Source organism: Abramis brama, assembly GCF_963993115.1.
Source record: "Abramis brama genome assembly, chromosome: 1".
Lineage (NCBI taxonomy): Eukaryota > Metazoa > Chordata > Actinopteri > Cypriniformes > Leuciscidae > Abramis > Abramis brama.
Window position 1 is genome coordinate 29,645,106 of NC_139963.1, and position 18,083 is coordinate 29,663,188.

At 40.0% G+C, this 18,083-nt stretch overlaps 1 protein-coding gene across 1 annotated transcript; it reads right to left on the minus strand.

Moving 5' to 3' along the window:
• Nucleotides 1–7,527: 7,527 nt before the first annotated feature.
• On the minus strand, nt 7,528–9,642 carry LOC311093955 (zona pellucida sperm-binding protein 3-like). Its single transcript, XM_084131655.1, has 8 exons — nt 8,925–9,642; nt 8,727–8,848; nt 8,534–8,640; nt 8,256–8,433; nt 8,066–8,183; nt 7,914–7,990; nt 7,754–7,842; nt 7,528–7,682 (listed from the first exon to the last, which is right to left on the minus strand). Exons 1-8 carry the CDS (start codon nt 9,498–9,500, stop codon nt 7,615–7,617), a joined length of 1,335 nt encoding a protein of 444 aa, XP_083987781.1. The 5' UTR covers nt 9,501–9,642; the 3' UTR covers nt 7,528–7,614.
• Nucleotides 9,643–18,083: the final 8,441 nt, after the last annotated feature.

Here is an 18,083-nt window from a genome sequence, read left to right on the forward strand (position 1 = left end):
AGGGTCTAAGGACTGTGGGGAATGTAGGGTCCCTCTGGGACCTCTCCATGCCCGGAATCTCAAGCCTCAACTCCGCTTGGCTCCCGAATTATGCCCGGTTATACATAAAGGACTTTAGGATAAAACGGGCTCTATCTCATTTGAATGAATGTGTGTAATTTGTAGGCCGATCTAAATATAGTTGTAAATTAAGGTAGTAAGTAAGGTAAGGCTAAAAGGTTAGTAAGGTAAATGCACACAAATAAATGTTATCATTAAACACTTTCAGAAAATTTATCAAAGTTTGCAATTAGAGGGATTCCTCATTGAAACACATAAGGTGGTCTTAAATGGTTCCACAGTGAGAAATGGTGAAAAATGTAAAGATATGTTTACAAATACATGCATGGAGCTTAAAGGTATGTGGAGGATTTTCTTTTTCCGGGTGGATCATCAAGACTATTGGTCCTCCTAGTTGTCAATAATTCTGGTGATATGTTTACGTAAGGCCGTCGTACGTGCTCGTCCCTAGGTAGTTTTCACTTTCTGCGCATGCGCACTTTCAGGTGTATATGTGTGGTGAGCTACGGTTTCAGCCATTCATTGAAGCTCGCCGTTCTCACCGGGTTTTTTCAAAATGTCTGAGGGTCGCAAGAGAAAAAGTGTCTACGAATTGTATGACAAGAAGAGAAAGGCCTCTGAAGAAAGAAACAAGACCAGAGTGTTTTTGGGAGAATATTTCACACGCTGGCATGCGCTAAAAGCACAGGTTGGGCTTCCCACTGATGCCTCAGTCGCGAAGTTTCTACTCGACAGGTGAAGTTTGGCATGCTATTTGGAGAAATCCATTTAAAATCACTGCTAGTAAAAGTTAATGTAAGCTATGATTAGCGATGCTAGCCCTGTCACAAGTCAGCTTGTGCATGCTCTCTCGTGCACACGTTTAATAGGCGTTCCCTCTCGGGAGCAGGTAGAGTGTTGCGCATGTGCATTTTTTCAAAAAGTGGAGAGGGCGGTTCTTTTCTAAAATTCGGGAAAATCCTCCACTATACTGTGGACAAAGTATCTTAGTAATTTTCAATGTGCCCACATTGAGAAATGTTAATTTTTTTTCATTCAAGATTAGCTTGTGTTGGCTATAATGCGCATGCGTTTTGTGGCACTGTACCATTTAAGCCCATCTTTAAAAAAAAGTAAATTTATGAAAATAATCTTCTCTACAAAATGCAGGATGTATTTTTTGTAAATTGATGTAAAATGAATCACAAAACATTTATTGTTTGCAGTTCACATGCTTAATTCTTTGGCAGTCTAGCCTTTCTGTAAGGCTAATGGTTTGACCTAGAGATTAGCTTTGAACGCAAGCTAATAAAACTCATCTTTCCATTTAAAGGAAAATTATATAAAATGATAAAGTACTATTTGTTCATACACAAAAAACAATACATGTATCTCTTATTTGACATAATATCAATGTAGTTACCAAAGAAATGGCTGAAAATTACAGAAATGTGTTGATTTCTGAAGGGTCCCGAAACACCAAAGTTTTGGGGTGACTCTGTGTGAGGTCCCCTGAGACAGCGTGCACATGGGTGGGGCTAACTCAACATTGCCAAATGTGATTGGTATACAATAAAAAATGCCAGGGAAGTAACAAATCACTGGATTGGTTAAATAATGAGCAGCATAAAATATTATTTTCTCTTTTTTTAATTTGACTTCAGAGTTGAAAGTGGGCTTAAAGGGTACATGGGCTTAATGGGTACACTTACCCTACTATTACTTTCATGACTGGTAGTTGGCATAGTTGCAAATTTACTTAGTGGTGGACTATATATCGAAATAAAGTTTTACCAAATTTGGAAATATATTTTAGCTAACATTTTTTTGCGCTCCCCTCAAAGTCCGCTCATAATTGTTCACAGGACACGCATTAGAGATGCATGTTACTACCAGGTGTAAAAAGATATCTGTTTCAACTGACCACTTGACCAGAGATGGGATGTTTATACCAGGTGTAAACAGGGTCTGCAAATCTCAGTAAACCTTTTATTTGCTTCTACATATAACTGTGATGAATATGAACATAATTGGTGATACTTTCTTTTAAATTTACAATGGGATGACACTCTCTGGCTACTTAACCTGAAAAGAAAGATCAGATTTCAATTTGAAGTGTTTTGTTGTTGTTGTTGTTGTTGTTGTTTAGATGAGCTGTTAGTAGATTCATACTGTTATGTATGCCTTATATGGACCGAGATGGTGGGGTCCTATAACTTTTAGTAACATTTAAAACCATAACGTATTCTACTATTATGGACAGTCAAGATATAGAAAACTTGTCTCTTATGACCCAGGTTTGAGGATGAAATATTCTCACAAAGCAAGAAAGCAGGTAAAGAATACACAGGAGGTGAAGACGAGGAGAAGTCTCACATAAAGACATCATACAGTTGGGATTAAGTGGCTGGATGAGACGTTGGGCTGTGTTGACCAGGCTGGAGAATTTGGGAAGGTCAGTGATAAAAGCTCATGGTGCATACTGCTGCTGAGAGAAAAGTGGAGAGCTTAAAATACTGAAGAAGTGTGGATGATGGGCCCTGCCACACCACAACTGCCTCAGTGCGTCACACAAGAAGCGCAGAGATGGGAGCTGGCTGAAAAGACCTTTATAGCGCCGTCTGTGTGTATGATTGTCTCCGATCGCTATCCGTCTCTCTAGATATCTTCAGGCTTTCAGAGGACGTTACACTGAGATGGCAGCAATAAACCACATCATTAGATTCAATCTCACTCCACTCACAAACACATCGAGCTGACCGTTCCTCATTCCCACACTAACAAAAAAAGTCACTTTCTTTGAATAGGGTACAAAATGGGACTGAAGCTCTTAAAATATGAAATATATGTTTTTTATCATTCGAATGAAATTAAAATCATTCAGTAGGAGCTAGCTAACAAGGGACCAAATGTTGTTTTGACATTTACAAATATAGTCATCACAATAATATTTGTAAACACTGATAAAAAGGCATTCAAATGTCAAGGAATGTCATTACCTCTGAGCTGGGACAGGCCAAATAAATAAATAAATGTGAGAAAAAAAAATCATAATTTCAAACGGGATTTACAAATATTTGATTTGCTTAAAACTAGCTAGATTTCATGCTAGATTAATTTTATATTAGATAATTTATATAATGCATGTAATCGTTTTCACAAAAACAACAAAAGCATGGAATTTGTGCCTCTATGGCTCATAAAAAAAGTAATGGGACACCAAGGTGTACCGTATTCATGAAAAGTGCAGAGTAAGCTGAAATAGTATAGTAAATAACTTTTAACACAGGGCTATGAAAACTTTGATGGAAAAACATGCCATCGAGAAAGAAGGATCTAGGGAAGAAAAACAAGTGCGAAGAGCGAAGGACATTTGGTTCGCACACGCTCACAAACACTGTCTGAGATCACCACTCAAACTGTCTTCCCTAACTACCGGCTGTATTATCCGAACATGTCTGCATATCACCCTTCCTACCTCTCTTTCATATTCATGACACCAATTCTCCCTCCTTCTCCTGCCATCCCAGTCTTCCCTCTCAGCCTCTAAGACCACTCGGCGAAATCTATAAATACGGCTTCCCCTCCACTGCTGCGTCTCACATTTCAGATCAAATTATCCAAACCAAATCCAACATGTTCCCCTGGCCTGACAGCTGAGCACTGGCGTGTGAGGTTCTAGTGTCGGAACATCGATATCTTCACTGCACGAACGCCACAGACTTCCCTCAGGGGAACAATTAGAACCTGAGCAGCGAAAAACTTCCCCGGTTACTCTGGTTCTGGTTCCAGGCAGTGTTAGTGTAGAACTAAGTGCCTGTGATTTAGATGTCAAAACAGATGCCCTCTGACATGAGCCTGAAGGCAGATCACATCACACAAGAGAATGAATGCTGGCGGCATGCAGGTGTGCAATTACTGAATATGCAAGTACTGGGTGATCACACCTGTTAGGACCTTACACTGCAGGAGTGGGGGAGAGACATGGCTGCATCCGAATTTCTGAAGTTTAATAGTACACTTTAAAAAAAAAAGATGGTTCTTTAAAGGTTCTTTACACGTAGTAAGAGTTCAATAAATCGTAAAGTAATCGTCCTGAAGAACACTTTATATGGTTCTTTGTGTAAAAGTTTAGGGTTCTTTATTCCCGCCTTTTTGTTTTTCAAATCTGTAACTGTCAAAGCCTCCTCATTACTGGTTTTCTGGAGCTCATGCAGTTGTACAACTACACAGGCTGTCAACAAACTCTCAACAGGTAAATTATTTCTTTCTTAAAATGTCTATAAATTTTAACTTTAAAAATTGTAACTGGTTTCCTATCAGTCATGTTTTTTTTCTCTTTTTAGTTTAACAGAACATGTAAGTGTGAGCAGCTCTGTTCAATTAGGGACACTCATCTTCTCTTCTCCACAAAGTAAGTAACAGAGATATTGAATTTATGATCCATATTGTAAGAATTTTTCATTATTACTTTATGCCTAAACACCCAGTCACAAGAAAACATCAAAGCTATCATGACTTTATATCACTTTTTCCTTTTAACACCATTTTTGCACATTTTGGCCTTCATAAATATAATTGTTTTTACATAATCAATTGGAAGAGACAAACTTTAACTCTTAATTCAATTGTGTATTTCAGATGCTGTCCCGTATCATAACCTCATCGTCTGCAGAGAGAAATTGTCACTCAGAATACACACATAATGAAGGACGTAAAGACATCATATATATATAGAGCATTGTAAAGATATTTCAGTGGAACTTCATTACATCTGTATCATGTTTTTGCTACAATTTGCCATGTCAATAAAAAGTAGAAATACCCAATTGACACAACGTCCTTTTTTAATATGTAAAACCCAAACAGAGGCAACAAAATATTATAAGACCAGGCAGATAGAGGACTAAAAAAAACAATATTCAATAAATAATATATAAAAATGTTAATAACACTAATATAAATAATATGAAGATACTAATATTACTGAAAATAAACTATTATTAAAAAGGTTATTTATAACACCATTAAGGTATAGCACTTTCAAAGCATTGTTCTTTATGGAACCTTATTATAAGGGTTCTATTTATTACCAAAAACGTAATATTTTTTTTTTTCTTAAAGGTGCAGTATGTAATATTGACAGCTAGTGGTTGAAATGGGTACTGCAGTCCAAATTCAAAATATTGGGAGAGTGTTGTTCCCCCGCCCCCTCCTCCTCCTCAGACTCAACGCTGAGTCTGCACTACGAATGAGTGCAATTCACAATACAAGATGTCGAGCCTTACACTGTGTGTTGATGAGCTGATTTATCCACGTTTTAATGTGTGTCTGCTCATAGAGCTTATTATGGATGCCGAGGATTTTTAGGTCGGGTAGAATCTGCGATCTTTGACCCGGCTCGTTTGCTGGCTTCCATTGCTGCAATACACTTGCTGTGTCTCAATTCGCCTACTTATACTACGCCCTAAAAGTATGTACTCTTTTTATGAAGAAAAAGTAGATAGCCTACTTTTGAGTGTGTAGCAAAAAAGTAGACTAGCTTTGGGACATACTAACACGTCATACAATTGCATCTTTAACGGTTGCTCTCTGTTGCATCCTGTCACAGTAAAATGGCCTGTCAATCATCTTTTCACAGTTAAAATCCTCCACGTTTAATTTAATTTCACGTCCTACCATATCGGAGAGAAATGCAGTAGCACGTTGATCTGCAGTCGTGGAGAACTCTCCTCATATTAATGCATAATGATGCATTTAAAAGTTAATGGCCAAACGTATCTTTGTAAAAGTCAATATTGTTATTGCAGATGAAAAATAACACGGATAACATTAAATTATTATTATTATTTTTTTTATTAGGTTAAACTTTTATTAGTCATTCAAACCTTTTTCGAAACCTCTCACTGTCGGTCGCGCATATCCAACATGTTTTATAGTTTTTTAACACTTTTTACTCGTGTTTGTAGTTCTGAACTGGATCCTCCTCCAAAGCGCAATGGGTTGTGGGCAATATTAGCTGTTATAGTGAGCACGGAAATAGTAGACCATCCGGGGACTTCTGGCATACTCTTTTCAACATACTATGCTTTAGGACACACTTATTTTATTCTCACATACTGTTTAGGATGGATATACATTGAGACACGGGGACTGTGTTTTATGGCAACTGGCAACCTGGGGTGTTGAAATACTACTGGGTAAATTGGCAGTGGGCGGAATCACAGACGAAAACAAAAACAGACATTCCCGAAAAGCACATTTCAAAGTAGAATAACTGGCTGTAGCATTGTTTTTCAGAGAAACAGGTATGGAAACTTAGCATGTTTCCTAAATATCTGAAACATATTATGGTATTTTTATGCTTTAGAACAGGGTTCACCAATCTCGGTCCTGGAGGGCCGCTGTCCCTGCAGAGTTTAGCTCCAACCAGCTCCAACACACCTGTTTGAAAGTTTCTAGTATGCCTAGTGAGACCTTGATTAGCTGGTTCAGGTGTGTTTAATTGGGGTTGGATCTAAACTCTGCAGGACAGCGGCCCTCCAGGACCGAGATTGGTGAACCCTGCTTTAGAATAGTAAAAAAAATTACATACAGCACCTTTAACAGTATAGAACATACTTTTTTAGAGGTTAAATAATTACTTATTCAGATGATAACCTACTCAGAGTCAGCCAAAGTCTGACAGCTCAATATTCATTGGCCGATAGCGGCCATGTACTTCGAGATGCGCAAATGTCCTCATAGTCAATATAGCGGCACCTTAAAGACACCGCATGCCAGTTTTCAAGTCAAACTGACTGATTGTTGCATAGCTAAAGCCATATTCATGTTTGTTTTTTTTTGTCATTTATAGCATGTCATTTTTCACACGACCACAGACTGAGCCCATACATGTGTACAAGATGGATAGCTGTTTTAGTAGAAATGACTACGCCCACTTCAAACATTTGGCACCCTGTTGCAAAAGTGAATCAAAATTGACAACCAGACTCCAGAGAATCTTTCTGCGCCAGTTTGGTTCTTCTTGGACAAAAAAACCCCTTGAACTAGCTCACAAAAATAGGTTTTCTTTAAAAAAAATCTTTTAAAAAAACCTGCAAATTTCACCAGGATGACATCAAATCCAATATGCTTTCTGTCAAGCATTCCAATGATATAACACTGAGCCTGTGACAAATGGTTTATGAGTTCTGAGCCATTACATACTTTTGATCACAGTGGCGCCACCATCTGTTTCCAAAAGTTTCAAGTTCTTACTTGGAAATTCTATCAATTACAACAGGGTTTCAGCATACACTTGAACCCCCAATAAAGCAAAAGCATCCAGTAAGCACCAGAAAGGATATGATGCTATTGAAATGCCCTTTAGTGTTGTAATAGGCCTAGCCCCACAAATGACTTCAGCAATGTGCCCCCCCCCCCCCCACAGGCCAGTAGAAATAGGCTTTGTTGTGTATATCTGAACAGAAACCATGCAAACTGGATAAATGTTTAAGTGTAATATTTGTGCAAGTACAGACAACAAAAACAAATATATTAACAACATTTATTAAAGTCACATGACATTTCCAGTTATTTTTGGCCATAGCCATATTCTTTAACATTGATGGGGCCGACAGATGCTCTTTCCCAGCGTAGATCTGAGAAACAAATGATTAGTGATAACTAAAGCCATGCATAACAACAACAAGTTATCAGAGTTAAACCAAACCTGTAAGCAGTTGATCACTTCCACTTCTGATGCTACAAGTTGTGTCACAGCAGCCACACACCTGGTCAGAACCATCTGCAGACACCCACCTGACAAAAACAAACCCTCAATTAAGTTAAAGCAACTAGTTACCTGTACACTTATCAAGCAGGCAACATACCCATTAGCAGAGAATGAACAAGCTTTCTGTTCAGAACTTGGAGAGGTTGCCACCTTCAAAATGCATGTGATGTAGACCTGCAGAGACAATTGTTTGTACACCATGGCAGCATATCATACAAACAGTTACACACAACTACAAGACATACATACCAGCCCACTGTCTGCTTGCCAGAACCTGAACGCCTCTAGCTGAAACCCTAGCTTATCACCTTGAGTCCGGGGCATAAAGTGAGACGTGGAGCCTGTGAGCTTGGCATCAACCAGGCACCTGTGAACAGAACCCAGTTAGAAGTCACGCAACCCTTCTGGAAGCTGGGATACATGAGGTAGCGCCTCTTACCCATTATTCTCAATAAAGGAGTATCTGGGGACAGAAGCAACATCAGGGACTGCAGTAGCCACGCAGCTGTCCACAAACACACGGACGGGAACATGGCTGTACAAACCCACTGATGCTTCAAGATTTATCATGTCACCCAGGAAGTACTGGTTAGAAGGTCTCTCAAATCTCCAGTCATCTGCAGAGAGAGAGAGAGAAAAAAAAAAAAAAAAAAAAAAAAAAAAAAAATTAACAGATGATTCACAAGCACACTACAAATCTGTTTGGCCTACACCAACCAGTCATGAGCTTGAGGGAGAAGACAAAGACTTCCTCTGCAACCTTAGTTGAGGCATATGGGATCCAAGTGGGATCCATTAAGGCATCGCTGCTCACATTATGTGTTCTGTAGGAGTTAAACAAGCGGTCATCTCTTGCCCATGAACGGTAGGATTAGAACATCCAGTGAGCCAGAATTAATTGAGTCCCCACCTTGGATAATGACACTCAATACCAACCACCGCACCACTGCTCCTGACAATAGGACTACCATATGAAGCCTCTTGTGGGGTGTAGATAATGTTGAACTTATAGACAAGCTCATCCTCAGTCACCTAAACAGAAAGGTTAATAGAAGAACAGTCACATTGACGGTTCAGAATACCTATGATTGTCACAACAGAACCTTACCATTGATGTGCTGCTACATCCATGCAGTTCAGACTCAAAGATCAGCACTTGAGCAGAAGAATCCTCTCCAGTTGCAGTACAGCCTCCCAGTGTAAAACCAGAGGACAACACTGGGTGCCCAGTCCCAAAGAAGTCCTTCATCACTTCCACATATAGTGAATTCTCTCCACACTGAGCAGCTACACTGTTGGCAGGGACAGGAAAAGGCAACACAAAAGGAACGTCTGGCTGCTGTGGCTCCTCTGGTAGACTTGGAAAGCTCCACGTCAGTTTCGCCACTGGACCCTGCAACAGCTCTTTTAATTGAACACCCATAAGATCTTGAGAAGACTTCCCAAAGTCAGTCCTGACTGGTGTCTGGACAGGAAACTGAGCGGGAAACCTTTGTGATGCAAATATAGTGTTACTGGGAACCAAAGACATCCTGGAATCAGCCTGTCGAGAAGCTTGACCTAATGTTCCAGGCTTAAACTCGCTTGGACTCGGATTATGTGCTGCTCTTCCTCTCCATTGTGTTTCAGAAAATCCAAGTGCAAGAATAAACACCAATCCAAATCCAACCTGCCAAAACCCCATTATTGCCAAGCTTGATTCAATGACACATTAGGGTGGGTGCTACCATCCAAATTTATGCAGATGTCAATCAGAATGGCTCCACCTCTCTCGTGACAAGCATAATTTTTCTCTGCACCTGCCAATTTACTCAGTCAATATAACACAGGTGAAAGTCATTGATTCTAAATGAAGTACCATATAAGGGCATGTTATTAGTAGCTAAACCAAATAATTGCTTATTTGAAATATCAAAATGACAGATCAATTCCCTGAAACACAAACAACCCCAAGTCTTTTTGTGTCTTCCTTTTTTATTCATTCAGAAACATGGCCACAGACAGAATTGTACACTATTCAAAATAACAATGTTTCAGGTTTAGATTGTTACAAACGTTCTTCCCTCACATCAACAGCAATCTTCACAAGGGACTGAAATGGAGAAATTTAGTTGAGAACCAAAGGAATGCAGGATCATAACATTATTTTATTATAGATTCACTGATATGTTTTCTCCCCATTACAACTGTTATGTTTAGGTTGATCAGAGTGTTTGTGGATTCAATGTAGACTTCATTCTTTCTTGAACTATACTATATGCTGGTCAGCACCAAAAGACTCTGAACAGTCTACTACAAAAATTGAATTTAAAATATTAACAGGTATGAACAAAAGACAAGCTCATTAATGAACATTAAGAACTTAAGAACAATGTTGGTGTTTAAAGCATGTTTAACAAACTCCATAGATTTTTTACATCTATACTGAAAAACATGGCGAATAAATCCAGATTACATTCACACACATTCATACATGGGGTGAGCAGGGCTAGTTGTAACACACATGGTTTAAAACTTTCCACACATTCTTGCATGACAAAACTTGGTCTATTTACTAGTTGCCAAATCAACACTAAATAGAGAATTTTCTTTTTTCAAAATTAAAAAATCTTTTGAAGATATCACTGAACATTTAACCATAGCAAAAGTAAATTTCTCACTGAAGTTGATTTTTCATCTCTGTTTTTGTGTCAAATTTCAAATTCGACAAATCTGATATTTTAATCTTATATCTGTTATTTAACCAGCAGAAGACACTAGCAGGGTTTAAATTAGTTGCGCAGGAGCACAACCCTATTAGAACTATGCTATTCTATACTTTTATAAATCTATCGAGAAGCCATGAGAAATAGATGAATTAAGACTGAAAGTCAATGTTCAGAAATTATGAATTATTATTGTTTTGAACTATGCTGTGTAGCGCGGCGTTTTTGTTGTCAAAATAAAAAAAATCCCATTATTTTATATGAAAAAGTTCATAATTGTATTTTGATCAAATATTTTAGTTTGTCTTGTATATTTTTTGGATTAGATCAGATAACATTTTAATCTGTAATATGATCATGTTACAATGTGTCTGTTATGATGGTGCTAGCAGATGAACCCAATCGCAGACAGTATGCAAGTGAACAACGTTTATTACAAAAAAAACAGGGAAAACAAAACCCACGAGGGGGCAAAACAAGACAGGAACAATATAAGACTAACAAGACTAGACTAAGACTAAGACTAAGACTGAAAACTGAACAATAAACTAACAGCTAAGACAGGAACAAACTCTTCACAAGACTTTCAACAGGTTACTCACGAATGAATCTTCACATAAAGAATGACAGCTTGTATCATGTAACAAGTAACAATGAACCAGCACAGGACAGCAAACACAAGGGGATTAAATAGGGAGAAACTAATGATAACAGGTGACAGATTAATAAAGACTAAACAAGGGTAACAAGGGGGCGGGGTTACGTGACGAGACAACGCAAGCACACAGCCCAAACAAATGGCCATGTGCTTACACATAAAACATGGGTCTGTCATGATCCTGCCTCAAGACCAGGGAAAATTAAAGACTAGATGGCAGGATCATGACAGAACCCCCACCTTAAGGAGCGGCTACCAGACGCTCCCCAAGGGGACACTAAACACGGGACATGACGGACTGAGACAAGGACACAAACCAACAAAACATGACAAATAACAATAAAGGCATACATGAATAAACAACAGGGTTGGGGTGAAAAAACAATAAACAAGGCAAAGGAGGTGGAGGAAACACACAGTTCTTAGGGGGCAGTCCAGGGTGAACGGGTGGACAAGGGGTCTTGGGTTGACGGGACGATGGCGAGGGGTCCGGGCAGACTTGGATGGGGACACATGAGGAAAAGTCTTGGGGAAACAGTCCGGGGTTTAGTGGAGACAGGGGTGACCGGGGAAACAGACTGGAATACTGCATTAGTGGCAGCAGCAACAGACTCAGGCACAGAGGAAACAGAAGACGACGAAACAGGACTCCTGACGGGGGACAAGGCAGGCGAAGGCGCAGGACACGAGACAGGGGGTGAATCAGACGATAGTGGAGCTGGAACAGGGACAGAGATCTCGGAAGATGATCTGGAATCGACGCTTCTCACTTCAAATTCAGTTGAGGCGTCGAAGGCAGCCGACTGGGGATCGGCGCTCACGGCAGCGGACTGGGGTACGGCGCTCACGGCAGCTGGACTGCGATCATGACTCTCTGCAGTAGACTTGAGATCGGTGCTCTCCGGAGCATTAGGAACAGGGACTGGGGACAAGACAGGACTGACTGGGACATCAAGAATTCTGACAAGACGGGATAAATATTCGGACAGGGTTCTGGCAGCGATGATGACTGGCATCTCCTGGCGAGCTGATACAGACTCTATCACAGCCTTTGCAGTGGAATCGGCCGCTGCTTTCTCTTCAGCGGACATGACTGAAGACTCAGAGACGACATTCACAGTACAAGTCTCTGGAATGGATCTCCCCAACGCTGACTGGAAAACAGCGCATGCAGTAGTGGGCTCTGAGACAGCGCCTGAGACAGCGCTTGCAGCAGCGGGCTCTGGGACAGCGCTTGCAGTAGCGGGCTCTGGGACAGCGCCTTTGACTTCAGCGGCAGGTTGGAGAGCCATCGCAGACTCAAGAGGAGGTAGAGACGGAGAACCAGAAGCTCCCCTCCTCCTCCTCTTCCTCCTGGGTCACGGAGCGGAGACTGTAGCCAGACTGGTGACAGGAGAGGGAGGTGAAGCAGGAACCGTTACAGGAACTGGGGAGCTCAGCGCAGGCGAGGAGGACTCCGGGCAGGAAGACTCCGATGCTGACTCCCACGATGGGTGCCTTCTTCTTTGAAGATTGATGGACGTGGAAGGTGTCTCAGGAGTCGCGGCGGGACTGGGTTGGTCCCCATGTGTAGCGACGGCTAGCAGACGACCCTCAGGGATCACAGGAAGTGAAGCGGGAGAAGAAGACCTTGTAGTACTCTGCAGCTCCCTCCGAGACAGACTCTCCACCATACTGTGGAACGGGTGGCTGACCAGTCCTTTTCGTTCGGAGAGAGGGGGAGGGACATTGAGACCCGCAATGAGGTAGCTATTGACCAGGACGTCCGGCAATAAAAACCTCCTTTCTTCTACGACCTGGGCGTACTTCCTCAGGGTCAGCTTACCCTGAGGAGGGAAAGGAAGCTTGCCCTCCTGGCTGTCGGCGATGACTGACTGCCACCACTGTTCAGGGTCTGATGGCTGCAGAGTAGGGAAAACAGGCAAGTCAGCTGGGTTGCTTGTTCGGTGGTGCTCCGAGTGACATGGAAACAGGGAAGACATTCTGTCTGCTGGGCTCCTTGTTGGCCAGTTCATTCTGTTATGATGTTGCAAGGAGATGAACCCAAATGCAGACAGTATGCAAGTGAACTACGTTTATTACAGAAAAACAGGGAAAACAAAACCCACAAGGGGGCAAAACAAGACAGGATTGACTGTATAAGACTAACAAGACTAGACTAAGACTAAGACAGAAAACTGAACAATAAACTAACAGCTAAGACAGGAACAAACTCTTCACAAGACTTTCAACAGGTTACTCACGAATGAATCTTCACATAAAGAATGACAGCTTGTATCATGTAACAAGTAACAATGAACCAGCACAAGACAGCAAACACAAGGGGATTAAATAGGGAGAAACTAATGATAACAGGTGACACAGATTAATTAATAAAGACTAAACAAGGGTAACAAGGGGGCGGGGTTACGTGACGAGACAACGCAAGCACACAGCCCAAACAAATGGCCATGTGCTTACACATAAAACATGGGTCTGTCATGATCCTGCCTCAAGACCAGGGAAAATTAAAGACTAGATGGCAGGATCATGACAGTGCCCCATCTATGGGGCATGTTGTCGCATTTTACTTCCATTTTTTCAGGGTAAATTAAGAAAAAGTATACACTGTATTAAAGAAACAAAACCACATAATTGTACTAGACGTGTGAAATTAATGTGGAAAAGAAATTCCCTGAACCCCAAGTAGATTTACACAAACTGAGAAAGTCAAAAATTGTTAGGTTGTGCCCCGCTCTCCCCTACACATGGTTCTTTAAAGGTTCTTTACACGTAGTAACAGTTCTATTTAGAACTGTATCATCCTGAAGAACCATATTCTGAATTGGTTCTTTGTGTCAAAATTTAGGGTTCTTTATTCCCGCCTTTTTGTTTTTCAAATCTGTAACTGTCAAAGCCACCTCATTACTGGTTTTCTGGAGCTCATGCAGTTGTCCAGCTACACAGGCTGTCAACAAACTCTCAACAGGTAAATGATTTCTTTCTTAAAATGTCTATATCTATTTATAGATTTTCCGAATTTATGATTTAAATTATGACTTTATGCCTAAACACACCCAGTCACAAAAAACATTAAAGCTATCCCATGACTTTATCACTTTTTCCTTTTAACATGGTGAAGGGCTCATACTGTCCATTTTTGGTAATTTTGGCCTTCTCTAATATTATTTTTTTACATAATCAAATAGAAGAGACACAATGTAACTCTAAACTCGATTGTGTATTTCAGGTGCTGTCCCGTATCATATAACCTCATTGTCTGCAGAGAGAAATTGCCACTCAGAATAAACATAATGAAGGACGTAAAAACATCACAGAGGATTGTGAAGATATTTCACTGGAACTTGGTCTTCATTACATCTCGTGTTCAATATCAATTGTTATTAATGTATTCAGCTAACAACTGTTGTTAGAGCATTGTCAGTTTTGCTACAATCTGCCATGTCAATAAAAAATAAATGTAGGCTACCTAATTGACACAATTATTTTTTTTATTTTTTTTTATGTAAAACCCAAATAGAGGCAACAAGATATAAGACCAGGCAGATAAAGGACAAAAAAAAACAATATTAATAAATAATATATAACAATTATATTAATAATATTAATATTAATAATGAAGCTATTAATATACTAATATTAATGAAAATAAATATTGTTGAAAAGGTTATTTATAACACATTTAAGGTCCTGTATAGCACTTTCAAAGCATGGTTCTTTATGGAACCTTATAAAAAGGGTTCTATGTAGCACCAAAAAGGGTTCTTCATATTGTTACAAGCCGAAGAACCCTAATTTGGCACTGTTTAGAACCATTTTTCTTAAGAGTGTACGTATGTACTGATTTCAATGAGGAACTTATTTCTTGCATTAATGCAGTATGTTAAGTAGGTACAGTGTGCAAGCACTACATTACCCTGTACCTCAATAACATTCCGCCTCTTGTCTTCAGTCATTCCACTAAAGTCCTGGAAGTTTTATGAAATCTGTGTTTCAAGGTGAATCCTCTGACTTACTTTCTTAGTGTTTTTGTATTGTTTTCAGTACAAATATCTAAAAAAATTTGAATCATGATACATTTACTTGAGAAGCAAAATAACATAAGATATGTCTTATTTTCTAAAAAACTTAATGAGTTAAAGAGTTAATGCATAAAACTAGAAGAAAACAATCTGCCAGTGGGGTCAGAAAAATAAACAATAATATTAATTTTATTACCCGATTGGCTTTTCTTTTTTTATAATTATTTCAGACAACAATACTTAATATCTTATGTAATTTTGCTTGACAAGTAAATGTATCTTGTTTGAAGAATGTTTGTAGATAGATATTTGAACTAGAAAACAAGACAAAAATACTGAGGAAGAATTATTTCTTTATTTTTTATTTATTATTATTTTATTTTTTTTGCTGTGTATTAGGCATAAGACAGTGATTTGTATGCACACTGTTCAGAGCCACTATAGGGTCAGGGTGACTGTCAAAGCGCCCACTCACAGAATAACAGGGGAGTTAACACCCGCCCTTTGACAGACTGCCTGCCTCCTATTGGGCAAGTTGAACTGGAAGGTTGGCACACAGGTGTTACAGGACTGGCTGCCCGCAGTGGTGAGTGACAGCTGCCCAGAGAACAGGTGTGTTCAGAGCAGACAGGTGTGTGGGTCAAAACATACGTGACTCTCTGTCTCTCACACGCAGGCTTTTTTAGAACCTCTCAAATCTGATTTAACATTTCTGAGAAGATTTTACAGAGACACTTCAGGGTCATGTGAATATAGGCGACTTGATTAAAAATCTGATTTGATTCAAATTAAGTAAACGCTAAGGGCTGCCATCCCTCTGATTTGACTAAAAACACACAATCAAAAAACAAAAAAAAAACTCTTATGGAAGGTGCACATACTATTTAGTGGGCCTTCAGACCTCTATCTTTCATCTTAGGCCTTATATAAATCTCTAAGAGATTACTGGAGGATCTCTCTTTATGTTTGCTGAACACAGGGGCAAAAAAGGCAAATAACTTTCATTACATTAAGATTAATATCACACAGCTGAATGGCACCCAAATGTATGGTTTCTCTAAATAATCAAAACTCCCATATTCAATGAGGCATAAGAGAGAGGGGGAATGAATGATGAATGAATGAATGAATGAATGAATGAATGAATGAATGAATGAATGAATGAATGAATGAATGAATGAATGAATGAATGAATGGGAAAAGAGAGAGAATGGAGACAGACAGAAGAAATATGCATGAAAGGGAAGAGACGGCCGTGTGCAATGTGCAGCTGGAGTGTTGGGTGCAGACAAAGACAACAGGCTGAGCAAATATTTGAGGCACCGAATGCAAACAGCTGGCATTGCACGGGTATTTGTGTGTAAGGGACTGAGAGATGGAGACTTGTAGAGAAAAAGAGTGATCATCATGGCCTTGTCTTTTACACACTAACAATAAACGCAATAAAATAATAATTCCAACACTCTATAATAGCATCTCATTATAAAAAAAAACTTTTAAAGCACTTATGAAAAATTAACGCAAATAAGAAGTGTATATCTAACTTATTTTTAACATAAAAGCAAGCACATCCATTTGTAACTTGAATGGCTTCTGGTGTCTGGTGTTATTTTACCTGTCCAAAAATAGTCCGTTATTCAGCTTGATATCACAAAGTGGTATTTCATATACTGTGCACATTTGATCACACTGATCAAAACTAATAACAGAAGTTTATACAGAAGGTTTTTTGGAAAGGTGTTTCGTCAATTATACAAATGGTATGTTGCTAAACAACAGTACAATCCATTGAACACACTGTACTTGTGTCCCTTACAGTCTCGTTTTTTATCAAAAATTAAATAAAGCACCCTGACTAAGGTCAGCTGTAACTGAACTGCTTTTCTCAACCGTTTTTATGAGTGTACTGCTAATTGGCCATTGCTTTGTTGTCTGTTTGCCACATCATGTACATCTACAGTACTGTTATGCAATAAGGGGGACAGGAACTGCATGTGTAAGTGTAAGACACATGTTCTCATTAACGGATATGGCATATGCTTCCTGTAGTCAGGCTGGAGTTGAATGAAAAGAGGCGTGCTTCTCTTCGCTTTCCTCCTACTTCAGCCAACACTTTCCCCTCCACTGTTCCCGTCTGCTTTCCTCATCTATCACCGGCAAAGGCCCCTCTTATCTATCTCCTCCTTTCCCTCTCTGCAACCTTCCCTCCCTCTGCCACCCTGCGCTCCATCCATCCGTCCATCCATTCATCCTTCGGCTGATACCGAGCCAGCTCTCCAATTTAATTCCCCATCTGTGGACTGCTTGAGATATTAGTCCAGAGATGAGATCCGTGACCCTGAATACGGGGGTAGAAGATTCAGCGAGGGGGGGGCCAGGGTCTCCATCCCGAGTTGAAGTCACGTCTCTGGGCTTGGCAAAGACACTGCTGCCTCTCTACCTTCCCGGATCTCCTCCTGAAGTGGCTGGGCTAAATATTTGCCCTCTGCCTCATCGCCGTCTGGAGATGTCCTCTCTTGCTAAGTGACCGTCGTCATCACCTTCCAGCTCCCGAGCCAACACCATCTCCACCCCTTCTCTGCATCAACCACGAGAGCTGGCACAGCGACAGCCGGCCAGAACGGAGGCTAGGAAAAGTTTGAGCGCTCAGCTCAAAAGAGGTCAAAACTAGTTCAGTGACCTGGAAAGAGATGGCTGATGCATTCCTAACAACGTGTAGGCCGAGGGTCTTACTGGCATGGAATCATCAGCCCCGGAGGGGGACTAAACTAAAATACATTTTCATGAATAATTTTTTTTATAAAAAGTTAAATAAAAATAGCCTGTCAACATTAAACATGAAAACGCCACTAGATAGCAATAACACAAGACTGTGCTAAGAA

What these genes read in the sequence shown, in the direction of transcription:
- LOC311093955 (XM_084131655.1), bottom strand. Translation starts at nt 9,500, where the DNA reads ATGGGGTTTTGGCAGGTTGGATTTGGATTGGTGTTTATTCTTGCACTT. An exon ending in CTCCCTCAAGCTCATGACTG is followed by an intron (nt 8,434 to 8,533) that starts GTTGGTGTAGGC and finishes CTCTCTCTGCAG; the next exon opens with ATGACTGGAGATTTGAGAGA. An exon ending in TGTTCATTCTCTGCTAATGG is followed by an intron (nt 7,843 to 7,913) that starts GTATGTTGCCTG and finishes TGTTTTTGTCAG; the next exon opens with GTGGGTGTCTGCAGATGGTT.